Below are 18,612 nucleotides of genomic sequence, written 5' to 3'. Positions count from 1 at the left end.
GGCCTTTGGGATCTTCCACCCTGTTTTCTAGCTTTTCCTGGCCTTCTTGTTGAATACCTAAATCATGTGTTCAGGCAATCAGAATGTGAAAACACACAATACAGGAAATTAGCAAAACACATTTCAAAGAGATCTGTAAGGCAGAAAGGGTGTCAGGGTTGGGCAGGTATGCATTGATGGATGGACATGTGGACACAGGAGGCAGTTGGAGAGGACTGACCACATTATTTTGAAGAAACCAATTACACATCTTTAACATTGTTGCAATGAAGGCAGCAGTTAGAAGATGAGAGTTTGGGTATTAAAACCATGCTGAGTTGGTACCAATGGGCACAAAACTATTTACTTGCCAGCCTGAACTACTCATTCCTAGCAGGAGAGGTGCATTGTTTAGCAACATTCAGGAAAACAGGTGTATCTACTTATGTAACAGGTCCATGCCATGTCCAAAAATGTCACAAAACATGAATGTATGAGGGTTTTTTTGTTGCACAGTTTAGCCCAATATCATTTCTTTCTCGTTATCCTTCACCAACACTTCCTCTTTACCCTCTACCTCGGTGTCATTGATTGAATAATGTAATTGAACCAAGTGGGTGTGACATCACATAGAAAATGGCCTTCTTCCAGCTTTTTTCGCAATATGGACAACGCCTTGTTGGAGCCAGACAACGTCAGTAAGCAGTGATTGGTCTGAGTTAGTCTGGGCCAACATTTCAATGGCAACCACTCTAGCCAATCAGAAGCGAGCTTGTTGGAACTCCACACCCCTACCACTTGAAAGTGGGCTACCCGAAAATCTGTGAAATGTTTGGAACGTTCATGGAAGCCACATACATTTATTGAGATTCAAGTTGTTCAAGTATCTAACTTGAGGGGTTTCTTAGTCTAGTTCCCATATACAGTCAGTGCTCTGTGTCTTTAAGGCTAAAGTGTAGAATTAAAAACAATCCCATTGGAAATTTAAATAATTCAGGCACTTTGGGTAATTGTATCTTCATAAAGTAACAACGATAAATGTTAACATCTTCTAACATACACATTTCCATCAACTCCTTCCCAATGGTGAGGTCTTATTGCACAGCAACTTCACACAAATACAATTTAAAGATTTATTTCATAACGTTCCATTGCATCAAATGAAAAGTTCTAAAAATTTCATTTTTAAAACAAGCTTTTTTAGAACCTTTCCTTTTATAATGACCTGAATGACTGAGAATCTGCACAGGCATGTTTCATTGAATCAATTTTGGAACAAGTGTCATTCAATGGTATAAAGCTAGCACCTAAAAAACAGTAATTGCTTCCTTGTTAAGGCTTGTAATACCTATATTTTTGTGTCTCTTTGCACACTACTATAATGCCTATGAAGCCAAACTGGTAATGTTCAGGTTTTTTCCCCCACTTTCTCTATCTTTGTGCGCTGTTATTTGGTCAGAGAGTACAGAGCATCTTGCTGTCTCATTAAGTGCAGACTGTGCCAGATGCCCACTGGCTACAGATGCAGCAGATGAGAGATAAGAAGACAGGAGACGAGGCAGAAAGAGATTGGGGGGCAAGTGTAAGGGAAGTAACGCCATGATGAAAGACGGTAGACAGATCCAGCAGAGAAGACTTGGAACTCAATGTATGAATGAGATTCAGTCCTCTCAGAAGTGTGTAATTTGGCTTGTTTAGGGGTGATATTAAAGGGAGTTCAAATGAAAGCAGAGAGAGGCAGAGTGCTTCTACACTTCTGCTTCAAAATGTTCTGAAAGTGAGAAATTTGGTGTTGGGAAGTCATGGAGAGTTTTACAATTTCCCACGTACTATCCAATTTCCAGTAGAAACATTTAACGATCAAATCTTTGCAAGAAGTTCCATTACATTATAACATTTCTTATAACATAAAAACATAAAGAAATTTAAACTTAAAATCTATCTTCTGAATGTTTATGTTAAGCCCCTTTTTAAGTCTAGGGGCCGTAGAGGAGCATAACATCAAAGAAAATGTTTTTGCCCATTGTAAATTAACAAAACACCAAAAGAATTGTCTCCATACAAATATATTTACAAATTACTAAATTCCAACCAAACAGAACTTAAAGTGAAGCAAAAGGCCGTAGCAGTGAGGTAGGGCCTACAATCGGTTGGCCACAAGCTCTCTACTCCACTCTATGCTGATGCGTTCACTTGCAGGCGACTAGATCCATGTACGTCTTTGTTTCCCTCGTCCAGGTTGCCATCTGATTTACCAAAGTACAAAGGATGCTATAACTGTGCCAGTTCTTGCCATAACAGTAAAGCAGAAAAAGCGTTACCCTAATTTATGGTTTTAGCATCACATAGACTGCTTTGAACTCACATTGCTTGCACATAATACAATTCCTCATGACTTTTTGAGTGTGTGATTTCTAGGAAACATTTTTTTTGCCCCCATCCACATGGAGAAAAACAAAAGTTTGCCCTTTGTGCTGATTACCTAGATCAGATGTGCCATTTTCCCCCAGTGATATGTGTGCTAGATTTGGAGGCTATCTTATTAAAAAGTCGATTCCAATCGACCAGCGTTACACACGTCTTCTGCATGATGGTGTCCCGGCCTAACAAGCCATTTTTACCCGCGCTGTCTTCTTCCTCCCATAACCTCCCTCAACTATCTCCCATTGTCTGTGGTCTGGAACGGGTCAACTACCCGGGGTGTGGTTTTTTTGCCCCTTGTGGCAGGTACTTTCATTCCCCAACGGACACCAAGGAGCTGCTGTACGACCCCGCATCTGTGATGAATGGTGACACGCTCAAGTTCTGCCTGAAGGAGGCCTGGTGCAAGCTTTCCTTCTTTGTCCTCTCCTTCTTCTACTATCTCTACTGGTAAGTGCGGAGCTACAAGGCGTGGGGAAATCATTGGATTTTCTGTAGAGAAAATCTTATTTTTTTGTAGAAATTTTATGTTTTCAATTGAATTTAGATTTTTTTCTTTTCAGTTTTGTAGCAAAGTGTGTGCAAATCATTGAATAAAGTAACAATTTCTCTGTCAATCACATGCTAACTCTTGAGTATACTGTAGTCGTTAGATGCATGTGATATTAGGAGAACTTGATTCTTTACTTCATTGGCGAGCACCACCAGTAAAGGTCCAGCCAACAGATTGTAAGAGATGTTTGCTACATTTTATTGCTCAAGAATGTTTTTGTTCCAATGCCTTCACTTTGAATTACCTGGGATTCTCCAATGCTCACCTGCTTCTTGCAAGAATTTTTCACTGTTATGTAACAGCAACAGTCAGAGCTTTCCTATCCCTGTCCAACTGTAATCTCTCTGGATTCCTGTCCCGTGCGTCTTGTGGGTGCTGCAGTGTTTGGAACCTGGACATATCCCTCTATTAGGTCTAATCAATGGAAACATTTAAAGGTACAACCCTTATACTTTTTGCTTTGTTCTTGTTTTTGTAGTAAGAGATTTTAAAGGGTTTTAGTCTGTATTGGTCCCAATATAAGACAGTGTGTTCTTTAAGTGTTCTAAAATCTTAATTGTTTCAATCCCAGAATGAGCAAAATATATGAGCTACAGCCTTTATAATGGTCTGGGTGATGCCAAAATCTACTTTGGTTTGCTTCGAACTGAATAGAATAAATTGGGATGAAATGCTAGGAGATGCACAGGCTGCTGGTAGTTATGGACCAGGACAAAAAAAAGGAAATCCATGCAGTCCCATACATTTTCATAGGAGTATCTTGTTTATAGGATAATTCATTTTTACTGCTAAGTCAAAATTGATTCTTTTAAACAACTTTTTCCAATTCAGACTGAGCTGTTTTTGAAATTCCTACTTGAAATGTATGTAAACTGGTTGTATGAGCGACCAGATGGAAACTTTTTGTTTTCAGGTAGACTAGAGTTTGAGGGTTTTGTCTCTCTGGTGAGGCCTAAATACCCCGCTGTAAGTGCCCTCCTTCACCAGTGGAAGATGGTGGGAGAGCCCAACCCAGCCTAGCCATTAAAGTTAGCTGCCTCTTATGTGGTCCAGAGTAAACGTTCATCATAACACGATTTTTTTAGTTCTGAATCTATGGATAAACATCTCTTGGTTTTTAGGATTTAAAGGAAAGCATATTTGTATGTACTGTAATAGACACATATTTACCAGTTTAATCAAACTAACAAAAAAGGTTTTCAAACACATTTTCTAAATTTAACGGAAGGGGTTTTCTTTTATTCTCAGTTGTTTTATATCTGGGCCAATATGGTAAATTTACAGACTTTTTTAAAGTTAAAGTCTGAGCTACACAAATGCTGTACTAATGTTAGTCTGTGTTTTATAGCTGCGTTTTAAACTCAGTCATTTCAGCATTTGATAAGAATAATGAGATTCTGAGAAATAAACATTCGTCCAAGTTTTTTTTTAAATTTGACAACCATCACAAATAAGTTGTGGCGCTTGAGGGCTCCCTCCTGGCACGGTGTTACACAAAGTTGTTCTTCTATGAAGCAATAAAGCTGAGCAAGCAATTTATGATTTTCATTTGTAGTGCATCCATTTCAATGCCAAGTGCTTCTATTTTAATGAAGAAAATCTCTCTATCCACATCAATGCTTGTTTGTTAATTACAGTTTAATAAAAATTAATGCATAAAGTCTTTAAAAAACAGCACCCTATGAAATAGGCAGATTCAACCTCAAATAAATACCAGTGACGCCGGTGATAGGAAATAACACGCTCTTCAAACTACCGTAACTCTTTGAGTGCTTACACTATTGGCGTATTTACAACAAATTCTGAAGCTGAACAAAGCTGTTTTGCACCCAAATTCAACAGTTTACCACCATAAAGTGTTGAATAAAAAACCTTTGTGTACAAATGTCTGTCTCACTGATAGAGACAAGGCGGTAAAATGTAGTCAGTCCTATAGTGCAGTAGGCGCCATCATTAGACCGAAGAAAAGCTTAATATATCCCAACATTTTTTTATAAAACTAAATTAATGACATTTTTAGGAGTAGGAATTGGTCTACAACATGAAAAAAAAAACGCAATTTTAAATGCAGTAAAGCTTTAAATACAAAAGGTTTGTGTTAATTAGCATTCCGTTTTGAGAGATGTTTACTTAATACCTAGCTATCTAGTTAGATTTGTTGCAGACATAGATAAAGGTTGGTTTTCATTTGAGGTTGTATTTAGCTAATTTTAGCATCACCATTGTCAAAGAAAATAACTTCAAATTTAAAAATGTAAAATTTTAATTAAAGAAGTGGGTTTAGTTTTTTATTAAGTTTAAATGCAACAAATAAGTTCAGCAAAGTAAAGCGTCTTCCTAGCTGCTGTTTTTGCTATGGGCACTGCTTATCCATGGTTGTGAAATAAGTGCTCAGCTTGAACTGAAACCATCTCGCTTCTTCATCTCACACCATCCCGCCCCACTCCGGCTCATACTGGACCGTGCTGCTTTACAGACCCCATGGTGCCAGCAACGGCAGGAGGAAGGTATTCTGCTGTTCCAGGTGATGGTGCATTCACTTCCAATTCTGTGTGGTTAATCAAACATTTCCAGTTTGTTACAATTTCTTTGAAGCTACGTTCACACCGCCCTCAGCAAGATGCATTCTACCGACCACTTCCGATAAAAGTCTGTGGCAGAATCCGAATTCTTCCACTACCCCTACGGCTTCTCCCTTCCTCTCCAATTGTAAGGGCATTTGGAGGGAAAGGGTTGTCTGAAATAGTTTATATTTTAATGACTATTTGTTTTAGGAAGACCTTTTTTAAGGTTATAAAACTTGTGTTGTTATGGATTTTCCGAGCAGGAGCAGCTCTACGCTAACGATTGATGATGTCATCGAGTGGGATTAACGTTCGGATTCAAAGACACAAATTTTTCCATGACTGTCGGAGTAGGGGAAGAATTTGGAATTCAGCCTAAATAAACATGTGTCTAAGCAGTACACAAGTTTTTACTATTTTTTTTAGGCTCTACATACTAAATACGCACACACTGAAAAGAGAAACAAGGTTGAACTTTGACCAATCAGGGACTCAGATTTGGTCATGACGAATGGATAAAGTCTCCATTAATTAACAAACATGCTAAACATTTGAAAATTGATCATGGAGGAGAAATTAATAATTGTGGTTTGTGCCCGGGCGGAATTATATGAAATCTTTCATATATCGGAATAAAACTGAAAAAAAAAAACCAACCCAACAAGATTCACAATATTTGAACCGCTCCGACATTTCGCATCAAGCCTATTCCAACTGTAGATGGTAAACACCCACTAGTATCAGGTAGCGGCAGTCCAGTGTGAACACTATATGCTAAAAGCACATTATTGAACATGAGTCACATGCTCGGTGTGAACATAGCATCAGAGTTTTAGGAGGCTAATTTTTTTCCTATTATTATGAATGATTCTTACAACTTAAGAAAAAAACTAATTGACATTGCTTTACTTTTTTTGGTTTTCTATTTATTCCAAATAAAAACTCCTTAAATTAAAAGAAAATGGCATTTGGAAGCCATGGTTCTGGTTTCACTGGAAGTGAAGCAGCCTGAAGCCTTCTTTCATTTCTGGGCGGGGCTTGTATGTGTTTTTTGCACCTGTGCTTGATGTGCTCTTTTCCAGAAACCAACTCACCTGCATTATGTTAACCCTCAAAACAAAGCTCACATTCACTGACCCTTGTCTTTAAGCACTGTAAACACAGAACAGAACTAAGCATGCTCTATCAGGCACAGATGAACACACTTTTCTCACTGGGCTGAATCTAACCTGTCATTTGATCCACCTGCGTGCAGCAAAACAGAAGTGCTGACTCCCAACAGCATGGAGTTCACCTTTCCCTAATAAATCTGGAAAAACAGGAGTGGAGGCGTCAATAATGGGCTTCTACAGCACTGTCTGTCATCGGCTCCCCCTCCTCAGACCTGCTCGGATTGTGACTCCTCAACCTTTCACCCTCCTTGTCCTTCCCAATAACAAAAACTTTCACTCCTTGCAAGATGAAAACAGGTTTTCTTTCATTGCTTGATCTGAAGCATGTTGTTAAATGCATCAGCCTGTGTGCTGCACTGAGGCAGCCCAACCTTGATTCTCCTCTGTCTTTCCGGAGCATGAAAATGGAATGTTTGCTTGGTTAACTTGCTGCATAAAAAAGCAACAGCCACATGTAACCAAAAAACTGATTTCCAGAATATCCATTTTTGTGGTAAATTTTTCTGGCAGAACATTTGGCGATAACATTTTTAAACTAAAAAAATAATTATTTTTAATTGAATTATATTTGAGTGTATGGTACTGCTAATCAAGGCGTCTGTTATTTTCCCCCACAAAGAACTTGATCTCACAATACCAGGATACTTTGTGCTTACCAATATATATATATACTGTATATTATACTATAGATATATTATACTATACTCACCTAAAAGTCCCACTCCGATTATCTTTTTATCTATTTTCAAAGCGTTCCCAGTGGTCATTTTTAGCCAAAAAACAAACAAACAAACAAAAACTGTCCTTTTCTAAGAAATAGTTTCAGCAGAGCGGCAGTTGTACATTAGAAATTGAACATTTTCAATTAGAGTGACTGTTTTGTGATGTGAAAATGTTACAAAAAATTAAGGAATGCCCTTGAATGCACTTTTCATAGCTACAGGTAATCCCAATATTGCTTCAAATTGTAATTTAAAAAAAACCTGACATTTTTTAACTTTTTTTTTCTTTTTTTTTATGGCTCTGGATTGTCTATTATGGTCAAAATTAAAGGATTTTAAGTGTGCTTTATGGTCTAACAGTAAAATGTATCATAAATAGTATGTTTCACCTATTTTAATATAATTATAATTATCAAACTTTATTATGTAATAATTTCAACAGTATTTTAACATTACTTCATACTAAAACACTATAACACAAATAAACATTAATGTAATTTTTACAGTATAATCTAACAAATATTAGGTCATCACTAATTATTTACAGAAAATTTCCACATAAAGTTCTTAATGAATTTCTTGTTGTTTAATACAAGTATCCAAAAAATATAAATATATAATTTTAATTTACCATGCATTCCTTATTCATGATCGATTCAATTAAAATACAGAAAAAAGGTTAACATTTTTGTTTTTTTGATGGTTGCATTTTCTTAGAGAAAATCAGGACAGATTGTTCATCACTTTGACCTCACTGTGTTTCAACGACACAGACGAGAAATAAATCGCAGAAGGAGACAAACCAGCGGATGATGTAGTGGGATTACCTCCAGTAATACAATTCAGCTCAGATTCTTATTTAAGTATGTCAAACAGGCTGACCTGTGTCTTAAATAAGCTGACAAACACTTCGCTGGTCATGACAGGGGTTTGAAATGCATGAACAGGTAGTCATGCAATTACAAACTGAGAAGACAAATGCTTTTGCTGGTGAATTAGTCATTTCAATTTCTTAACCAGTAGTCTTTTCTGCATAGCTGATCGCAAAACCTCAACTCTTTATGCAAACATCAGAAATTAAGGGTTTTGTTCATTTTTTTGGCCACACTATTTAATTTTGTATGTTGGGGTTCTAAGGAAAATTAAACATAATCATGGCAAATAAAGGAATAAATAAATTAGTCACGTGATTAACTAAATCAACAACAGTATTTATGTTGAACACAGAGTTTAGTGTTGCAAATGATCTTTAGAAGTAAAATAGCCAAATCAAACTTTAACTTTTAAAGATCTCTTATCCACTAATCAGGTGAAACTGTAAAGACCCACTCCCATAAAAATTTTTTTTAACACATTCCTGTGTTTTTTTTTAACAATGGAGGACATATTTTAAAGAAATTAAGCATAAATGTGCATTTCTGAGTATTGCTTTATTCAAATCGTTGTAAATCAGGAGCAGCCAAAAAAATGCTGTTTTCTAAAAGAGATCATTTGATACGTAGAAAACACGCAATCCCCCACTGGTATACGACTAGATCCATGTACGTTTTTGTTTTCCTTGTTGGAGCTGGTATCTGGCTCAGATGAGGCTGAATAGCTGAATAGCCCTTTGTGCTGCTCCACTAATTTTCAGTTGAGTGTGACGGGCTATAAGCTGGTGGGAGAGTGTGCATATAGACGGGTGACAGGGTGCGCGTGCAGAGTTGGTCCCGCCCACAACTGAGAGGCAAATTTCAAATGAACCACTGCTATGTCCTAAAAAAACACACTATTTTTTTTATTTTTATTTTTTGCTTTTCTAGAAACGGCGTAATCATAATTAAAAGACCACTGGAAAGGTTTTTATAATAGCTCAAAAGATGATCGGAGTAGGACTTTAACAGGAGGACTCCCTCTGAAGAAACCCATCCTTTTCTCTCTAACACTTTTTTTTTTAAATTCTGTCTGTTAACATTCACAAACCAGAGAGTGAAATTGCATCTTTGTCACCATAAGACACTGGTTGAGTCGGCATGAGCTGGCAGAGTCCTCCAGGAGAGAGCACAAGACGTTTGGAGCGCTATAGCTTTCTGTCTGTGAGGTGCTGATCTGTTCTCGTCATGTCCAAGCTCAGCCTGACAAGTGTCAAATCTTCAGCCGGGGATAAAGCCGCTACTGATGGAGGGACTTTCATTCTGATGGGTTTTTTTATTCAGGTAAACACAGCAGCGCCGTTCTGAGGCCAAACAGCCGAGCGGTGTTGGGCGACAGCGCTAATGCGAAAAATACAAAACTTGGCAAAATCCCTTTGGCCATTTCACTGCTAACTTGTGCTTTACAGCTTGTTTTGCACATGCTCATTGCATTACATGACGCTCATCGGCTTTTTCCTTTTTTGGTTTGCAAGTTTTTCACAGATTTGTGGGTCCGATTTCGACAAACACCTGCCAGGAAGGATAAGCAGTTTTACATTTCTAGGTCATGGTAAAAACCTAAAAATGTAAACTTGTGACATTTAATAAGGAAAGGAAGTTGATGGGAGTTTTTTAAGAGTCAAAAAAACTTTTTGTTTGGTCAACAATAAGAAAGATCAAGTGAAACTGTTGTTGTAAGATCATGAAATCATGAAGGTTTGTACCTCCTCTTTTAGTCCTATGCTTTTTGTTTAAAACCTCACAATATAAAGGACAGTGCTCCTGCTTTTTACAATGCCATACGACCTACTTTTGCTAAAATGCTCTTGGACAGATGGCCTCATGCCTCTGGTATACAGAGTCCAAGGTGACTGCATGTTAGCCAGGTGCTTTGGCTACAAATTCAGCCACTGCTGAGTTTAGCTCTAAGCATTCCACATGGTCAAACATCTCCAGTTTGGTCTCACTTGTAAAATAAAGTTTGCGGATCAGCGTGGATTGTAGTTTGTGACTAGTTTTTATATGAAAAGTTTATTTGGTACCACCCTTTACTTAGACCTAAGGGATTTGTACTGAAATGGACTTTATCTTTTATCAGACTCTAATGAGTCGGGCATGAGTCTGTTGTCACGGTGACTTTGTGTCTGGTGTCTTTGTTCTTATAAAATATTACAATATACTTTTTTGGAAACTGTTTTCCAGTTTAATGTGAAACATCAACCTTTCTGAGATCATCACCAACGTCTCATTGTGTCACACATACTTAACTTTGGACTAAGTTCCTGTTTGTGTTGCTTTTTGCTGCAATATATCCTTAAGAAGTGTCATGGTGCAGGGTGGCTCGAGAGCCGGTTGGACCCAGACGCAGAGGTGGAGGCATGAGGATCAGAGGCAAAGGGGTTTAATGCGAAACACAAACGAAAAGCGCTGCAGAGCAGGATCTCAGAACTGAAACATAACTCACTGTGACGTGGCAAGAAAACAAGGAACTTGGCATGACAAGACGAGAACACCAGAACAGGAACACTAATGGACCAACACAGGAGGAAGGCAGAGACAAGACTTAAATACAGACAGGGCAGACAAGACACAGGTGGACACGATCAGGGCTGATGGGGACCAAAGGAAGTAAAACTCAAGAAAACAGACAAGACAGGAGACTTTCAAAATAAAACAGGAAACAGAAACAAGACAGAACAAGGACCAAAAACAAGACAAGTTCAAATCATGACAAGAAGGTTTATATTTCTTGACAGATTTACCCATAATTCCCACCTGGGGAAAAGTTTGCACCAAGGTTTCTGTATAAAAAAAGACTCAATAATAAATGGATAAGGAGTACCCAAAAAGGAACACTGACTTCAAATGAATGATGGGAAACTGATCGCAAATCTGTTCCACAAGATTGATAAAATTAAGTGTTTCTATTTAGGAAAAAGGAACAATAAAGTAATTAATTTACCCCTTATTGGAAATTTTTGATGCTTTTAGTGACACCATTAACTTTATAGTGAATAGGATGTCACCCATAGAAAATTGCTTAATTTCAGTTCCAAAGAAATTAAGTCAATTAAGTCGGCACTTTTTTGCTACGTGGACGCCGCCATGTAGGAGCCAGAGGTCTTCAGTAAGCAATGATTGATCCAAAATGTGTCAATCAAATGCTTTGAATGTAGCCACTGCATACTTCTATCAAGACATCTGATTGGTTAGTTTATAATTTAAATAACTGGCACTACAGAAATAAATATGATATTAAAAAAAAGGATTAGCAAGAACGTGTAAAGGTAGCAGAGCAAAAATGCTTATTCTGACAAATATAATGACTGAGTAATAACTGTTTCTTCCTCAATAGGAGTCAATGGGATATAAGCTTCTTGGAGTCACCAGGTACTTCCTGTTTGGAACTACACTGAAAAAAAAGACCTGTTGGATTGACATAAAAAAATCATGGACAGCGGTTGCGCGCAAAAAAATCATGTTGAACCAATATAATTATTGCTCATAATAAAATCATGTTCTACTGTAATGAATGCTTCTTTGTTTCTGCACCTAATAATTTTACATAAACAAACAAGATTTTATTATGTCATTTACCATAATTTTTTCAAACATTTAAAACGCTATTATTTGTTTGAAATCACCTACATAGTTCATTTAATTTATAAATTATTTTAATAAAATTTAAATTGAAAAATAAAATTGCAATTGCAGATTATTATTTAAAGCAAATACTTTCTTGTGCATTATGAAAATCCAATGAACATATGACACTGAACACAAATTTCAGATTTAACTTTTTTATTATCTAAACTTGAAAAATATGTTTACAGTGTAGCATAAAATGACAAATCACAATAAATTGGGCTTGCCATTTTTATTAAACAGAAGATAACAGAGCCAAAGCAAACAGCTGGAATCCCTTCTTAGGAAAAAGTTAAACTATTTAAAGGTCATTTTATTCAAAGAGTTGGATCTTTAAGCCTGAAACCTTAGACACCACTTTGCCTTACAACTCTAATACAGTTTTTTTTTGGATTACCTCAAAGGTGTGTGACGGAATGTCCAAGGGAGAGAACCCAAGAGCAGGAAGAACGACCCAAATCCAATAGTTCACTCGAAGGGGCTTTAATGCCAGAGAACCATAACACCAGAGCGTAGAACGAAGACGCTCCGACACAGAAACAAGATCAGACACTGCATAAATAGACAAACCAATCAACATAATACACAACACCTGTGACCAGCGGGAGAGCTCAAGAAGGGAAGGGCCTCCAGGAGATCATAGCAGGAGCAAAGTCACGGCCCCATGACAAGGTGTTTCTGAGATGAGGATGGTAATCAGATTTGTGCTGTAAATAAGGCCAAAAAAGCCTTGGCATCTGCCACTCAGACACTTGGTGGGTCGACCACCACAGCCTGGGAGATGTGGACCACGAGAATGTCCTCTTCCTCACCACTGCCAGTTTCCATTAGGAGGGAAATTCCCACCGTGGTGTCCTCGATTGCCTCCTGGAGTGCTGCATGGTCTTCATTCTGAAGAACACAGAAGATATTTGTGTGCACAGTTCACATTTGAAGTTTAGTTAAAGCGTCTAGATTACACAACTCACCTATACTTTGAATAAACCCCTGAACTTGCTTATATTGGCGAGAAGTTCAGCAGTCTGAAATACAAAGAGTCAAAAAATTTTAAATTCACATGAAAACTTTGGAAAAATACAATTCTTACTCTTGGCTCATCAATAAATGTTATAGTTACTGTGTTAACAAAATCATTATATCCTTAGTGTCATGTTAACAGAGGTAGTGGGATAACTGATCAACCATCAATTTCATTATTTATTAGGTTTATTATGTATCTCTCTACATAAAAGGTGCGTGTAAAGAGTAGGGCTGGCAATCTTGGTTACCTCCCGATTCGATGACAATCCAGGAGACAATAATTCCAATAATATATAGTAAATGCATGGTGACCCACCTGACTCAGTGAAGACTGGAGCATGGACCCCAGCATGATCAGGGAGGAGCAGTTGGAAGTGTTGTGTGATGAGCACTGTAATCAGGACGGAGGTTTATTAGTTAAATTTCAAATATATATAGAGAGTGAGACTTCCACAGCTTTGTTGTATCATTTTAATAACTAAACATGCATTGGTTTGAAATAAATAGCTGCAAAAATATTCTGAAGAAATTAGACCAGAAAGAACATTAGACACCTCCTCCCCCCACAGGATTCAAACCAGGCTTATGAGAACCCGCGAATTTTGAAATGGAAACTGCAAAACTAAACTAGCAGATCGGGAGTGGATAATCCCCCCCACCCATAAAGGATTCCCATATTAATTTATCACAAATGGGAGGAATATGTGAAGTAGGATTACAGACATTATTATAAGGCAGTAAACTTTTTACTACACATTATACACTTGTTCCAAAAGGACATGAATATTTTCACTCAATTAAACTCTCAAAGCTAAAATAAAAAATATGTTCAGCATCATAGAATGAAAACAAAGCTCTGATTGAAACCAAAGATTTATGTAAACTGGACACACCAAACGCATTCTGTGCACGAGACGCGCACGGAGAATGATTGACAGCTGACTGAGACAGAAGTGCGCTGCTGTTTACTGGTCAAATAATGCTGTCCTTAAACTAGCTCATGGTGGAACGGTATGGAAAAACTAAATAATGACAATAGTAATGATAGCTTCTCACATTTTCCTTCAATTTCGGTCTCCACAACGCAGAATTTAGCAAAAAGAAATCCACTGACTTAGTGACGATGAAAATTCCCCTGCCTGTGGAAAAAAAAAAAGCCGTGCCCACAAGCGCCCACTGCCCTCTGTCAAAAGCGAATTCCTACGGCATAACTACTCACCACTCTTCCCCGTACATCATTTGAAATCACCGCGTTTACAGCTGAATCTGCCTGCGACATGAAAGTACAATGTACCGCGCGCACACACCTCCCCCCTACCTGCCGTCCGAGGGCTGCGGCCGGCAGGGACAAAAGTGGCGCGCAGAGCCTTAACTTTGATAACTACGACAAAAGTGGATTACAAAGCTCTTCCCCGTGGAAAAAAATAACACTAATGATACATTTACGCCTTCCACTTTCTTAAATTAATTTGTTAGAGTAAATTAACTTACCTTTTTTAAGTTCCTCCAGCCAGAGCAGGTGCTTGTAGCTTCTCTAAAATGGCTGACTGCAAAGTTTCCCCTCCTGGAATTCTTCTTCACCGATGGGGTTTACTGATCCAAAATTAAGGGGCAAAGGATCAAGCATAACTATTTCATGTTTTGTCAACATGATTTAAATATATAAAAGTAACACAGCAAGAAATGATGTGTGATTTTCAAGATTATATTATGTTTCGAAGGTAAACATAATTTGTTCATATTAAACAAACATGTTTACTATTTGTAAATTGAACAACCCCACTTTTCCCGTTTTTTCAGTGTACCTGCTTGGAAAAACCTTTTGTCGTATTTGGAAGAGCTCACTCAGTCTAGCTCTTTTATACAGTCAACGCGTGACGGTGGCAAATACATGTAGTTTGTAAATCCTCATCCAAGCGCAATTGTTAAATTAAAGATTTTCCAACCCCCTAAATGATTTTAAATTGAGTCAAGGGCAGGTTTTACTACTTTTTTCCACAAATGTTGTCTTTCATGACTAAAATGATTAATTTTATTTATGTTTTTAATCGTTGGACTCATTTTTTTACAGGATTTTACTTCCACATGTTAAAAAAAAAAACATAGGAATAAAAGAGGTGGTACAGTTTTTTAACTTTAATCAAACAAAATTTGAAAAGCCAGACATATTTGAAAACAAATGTGGTGGTTGAAAGTAAAAACAACATCTAAAATAAATTTTAGGGCAAAATTTCTGGGGGGAAGGTGAAATTTGAAAAGAGATTGATTTTTTTAATGTCTCTTTTCCTCTCAAGGTGTTTTAACTCTGTATTTTCTGTCTTTTCTATGTGTTTCAGTATGATCTACTCCTTGGTTACCTCATAAACAGCCATTGTATTAGCTACCAGGGAGAATCGCCTCTGGATACCTTTTTTACAACAGAGTGCCGGTCCAGAGGACAAATAAGAACCAGACGATGAGATTTTTTTTTTCTTTTTTGCTGTGAAGCCAAAAAAAACAAAAAGAACAAAGAAAAAAAAAGAACTGGTTTCAGAGCTGCTTCTCTGCTTCACCATGGTTTTGCTCTCGCCTGTGTGTGAAACCGTAGACTAAATCTGCTGTTTACAGTCTGCTAAGGGGAGACCAGAGATTTTCACTGCCTGACCAACATTGGTAACAAACACATTTAAAGAGGAGTTCAAAGGCCTCTCCTCTGGGATGCTGCTGTGTGCACTGCAGACGTGGTCCGGAGGATGAAAAAGCACAGCAGCGTTTGCACAATGAAGCGCCCATCTATCCTGCTCAGCACCGTGCTCCACTAACTAGAGCGATCAACAGTGCAAAGGAAAAAAGACAAGGGTCAAGCGGGCTGAACACTACAAAGAGAGGTGAGGTCTAGCAAAAAGCACCAGAACGAAGCAACTCTGCTGACATTTTCCCGGAAGTTTTCCTGGAAGTTCACCAACGGCAGGATTTCTATCTAACATTAATGGCTTTTTGTGACGAGTGCTTTCTGTGTTTTCTTCAAAGAATATCTTCTAACTGATCCACAGTAGTCTAAGCAGCAAATGCCTTTTTTCAGTGTCGTGCTGGTGTTAGTGTGGGAAATTCTTTTGAAAACTATCCCCCCAGACCCATCGAAAGCTTTTTGTAGTAGCTGAGCACGTATTATTTGCACAAACAGTGTCCTTGCTGTTGCACAATGTTTTGCAATATTCTGGCTCAGTATTCGAGGAAATGTACAACGTTCTAGCCATGTAGGTGAAGGTCTTCCAACCTGTCAGGAACGTATTAGCCTTGTTTAAAGGCAGGGAAATAATGTGATAATATTTTCTAATGCTCTCTTTAGGTGACGGACCAAAATGCTTGCTGTTTTATTCTACCAAAATGGAAAAACGATAATTCAGGAGAATCCTTAGCACTGTTTTGGCGTGGAAACTCTACTTTAGAGGACGGATTTTATTATTTTCCAACCTTTATTATATGAATGCGGGTGTAAAGGTAATATTCAGTGATGATTCCCTCAGATGAAGCTTTCGATAATCAAAACTGGAATAAATTTGAATTTTTCACCTGCAAAACAACAGAATCCGTTTTGACCTGTGCACATATTTCTATTCCGTTGTATGAATAGAGTGGAACTGACTACCAATTGGCCACCAAGAGAGTTCATTGAATGATCGGTGATGAACAGAACCACTTTGATAAAGAATGTCTCAGTTCTCAGTTGTGCACAAGCCAACTGAGAAAACAAAACTGAAACCTTTTACATCTTAGGTCTACATTCAGGCTGCACTGGACAGTTCGTACTGAAATGTACACAGACCAGGAAGAAAATAAAGCATAAGTAGTGGTTATGCTCTTACGCACCGACACCTCTTTACTTCATTCATCCATTACCTGTACCCTGCGGTTCCTGCTTGGATGCCTGATGACAGGTCACAAACAGACTAAGGCTAACACTTGCCCCTATGGACCAACTTTCAATTACGAGAAACACACTACTACCAGGAGAAAATTCATGGGTGCAAAAGGGAAATCATGAAAAATGACCAAGCACCAAAACATTGTGAAAATTCATCCAACAAGATATTTAGCCACTTCTTTATGGTTTATAGTTATGTGGATATGAGCCTCCACCAGTGTGTGAATGTGAATGGGTGAATGGGTCTGTGACTGTAAAGCGCTTTGAGCCTTGTAGGTAGAAAAGCGCTATATAAGAATACGCCATTTACCATATGAGCCGTGTGTCTTTCTTTAGCTTACATCCACTCTTTGGCGATATAGGCTGTATGAGTTTCATCCCTGGGTAACCCTAAACCCTCATTTCAGCTTAACTGTCTGACCCGCACCAGACTTCACACGAACCTTCATAACAACACAACAAAACCTTAAGAAAGCAAAAAAAAAACCTTTGGGATGGACCATGAAGCCCTCATGTGATGACACTCATAAGGTTGATCCCAAGAGTCCAAAGATTATAAAACAAATGGGTGAGAATAGAAAGAGGGTTGTACACGGACAGCACATTCTCTCTGGTCCAGAAGAGTTTCACTGTAGGTCTGACAACACATTAGTCAGCAACTGTATCCAGAAAATTTGAGCAATGTCTTGTAATACTTTGAAATTGCACTTGAGAGATCCATAAACACTGCCACCATGACCCTCACGTAGCTGATTTATACCTTCCACCTGTAATTAAAGACTAAAATCTCAGTTAAATGTGATGCCATTTATTTCTGTAGGACAGCAGAGGTGATCTCAGGGTGCTTTACATAGAAATAAAGATTAATAAAATAAAGTTCAATCCAATTCAGACTAAATTATTGGATTGTTTGGAATAAAATTAAACACAGGCATTTCTAATTTTGATTCTTTTCAGTGCATTTCATAATAAAAAAAAATGAGAACTTAATATGCCCTCATTGAAATGTACTTTTTTCAAAATTCTGTCACCATTTTCCCCCTTTTCAACTTGACTAAATTAGGCTGTAATAGCAAAAACCGTGTGGACCTAGGTAGCTTCTCAGCGTCCACATGCTGACCTGTGTAACCTTCACCCCAGAGAAGACACAAATGCTCCCTTCTTTTTCTCTTACACCAACTTGCGCATTTTTTCTTTTTTTATTCTGTACATGTATCTGAACAAGTTCAATTTCAATATTGTTTATGAAATAAAATATTTAAAATCCAAAGACTCCCGGTATGTTTATCCTTTGTCTCTTCACTATATAGTAAACAAAAACAACTAATTATTTGTGTTGACAATTTGTGTAATGTCTTCTACTCCATGAATCTTGTGGGCTCCAAAAAAGACAAGAGAGGATTTTATGAACATTGAATCATTAAATGAAACTTAAGATTTCTATACTGCATTTCTCAAACTACAAGGGGCACAGAATTATGGGGTGCATTACACCAAACAGTCATATGATGTGGTATGATTACACTACCCAGAATGCCGAGGGTAGTTTTTCTAGTGAACTGTGTTGCTCTTAATGTTTTTATATTTTATATGCAGTAACTTTGCAGAAATTTGACCAGACAGATAGGTCAAACTTTATTGAGAATAACATCTAATAACACTTAGAAAGCAATACTCTCATTTTTTCAGTTCAGTATGTTGATGCACAGTACGTATCACTCTGCCAGGCCCCTTACTAC

At 37.7% G+C, this 18,612-nt stretch overlaps 1 protein-coding gene and 1 long non-coding RNA gene across 8 annotated transcripts in view; one reads left to right on the top strand and one right to left on the bottom strand.

Moving 5' to 3' along the window:
* cnih3 (cornichon family AMPA receptor auxiliary protein 3) overlaps positions 1-18,143 on the top strand; it is a 64,796-nt gene extending 46,653 nt beyond the window's left edge. The window contains exons 5-8 of one of the 7 annotated variants that reach the window (XR_013654037.1): positions 2,707-2,850; positions 3,335-3,390; positions 5,430-5,460; positions 15,306-18,143. Coding sequence is in view for 4 of the 7 variants with exons in the window: in XM_011491715.4 (XP_011490017.1) it covers positions 2,704-2,850; positions 3,335-3,365 (178 nt within the window). In the remaining 3 variants the exon portion in view is untranslated. Of the gene's footprint in view, positions 1-2,703; positions 2,851-3,334; positions 3,391-5,429; positions 5,478-15,305 lie in introns of all 7 variants that reach the window. The other 6 variants (XR_013654036.1, XR_002293168.3, XM_020714519.3 and 3 more) reach the window with 6 other exon arrangements.
* On the bottom strand, positions 12,417-14,770 carry LOC111947083 (uncharacterized). The gene is made up of 4 exons (XR_002872887.2): positions 14,461-14,770; positions 13,286-13,360; positions 12,918-12,971; positions 12,417-12,840 (listed from the first exon to the last, which is right to left on the bottom strand). It is a non-coding gene; the product is annotated as an uncharacterized LOC111947083 (long non-coding RNA).
* Positions 18,144-18,612: the final 469 nt, after the last annotated feature.

This window comes from Oryzias latipes, chromosome 24, assembly GCF_053564925.1.
Source record: "Oryzias latipes strain Hd-rR chromosome 24, Olatipes_Hd-rR_3.1".
Lineage (NCBI taxonomy): Eukaryota > Metazoa > Chordata > Actinopteri > Beloniformes > Adrianichthyidae > Oryzias > Oryzias latipes.
Note: the sequence above shows the minus strand (reverse complement) of the source record. Positions and strands in the feature narration are given on the sequence as shown.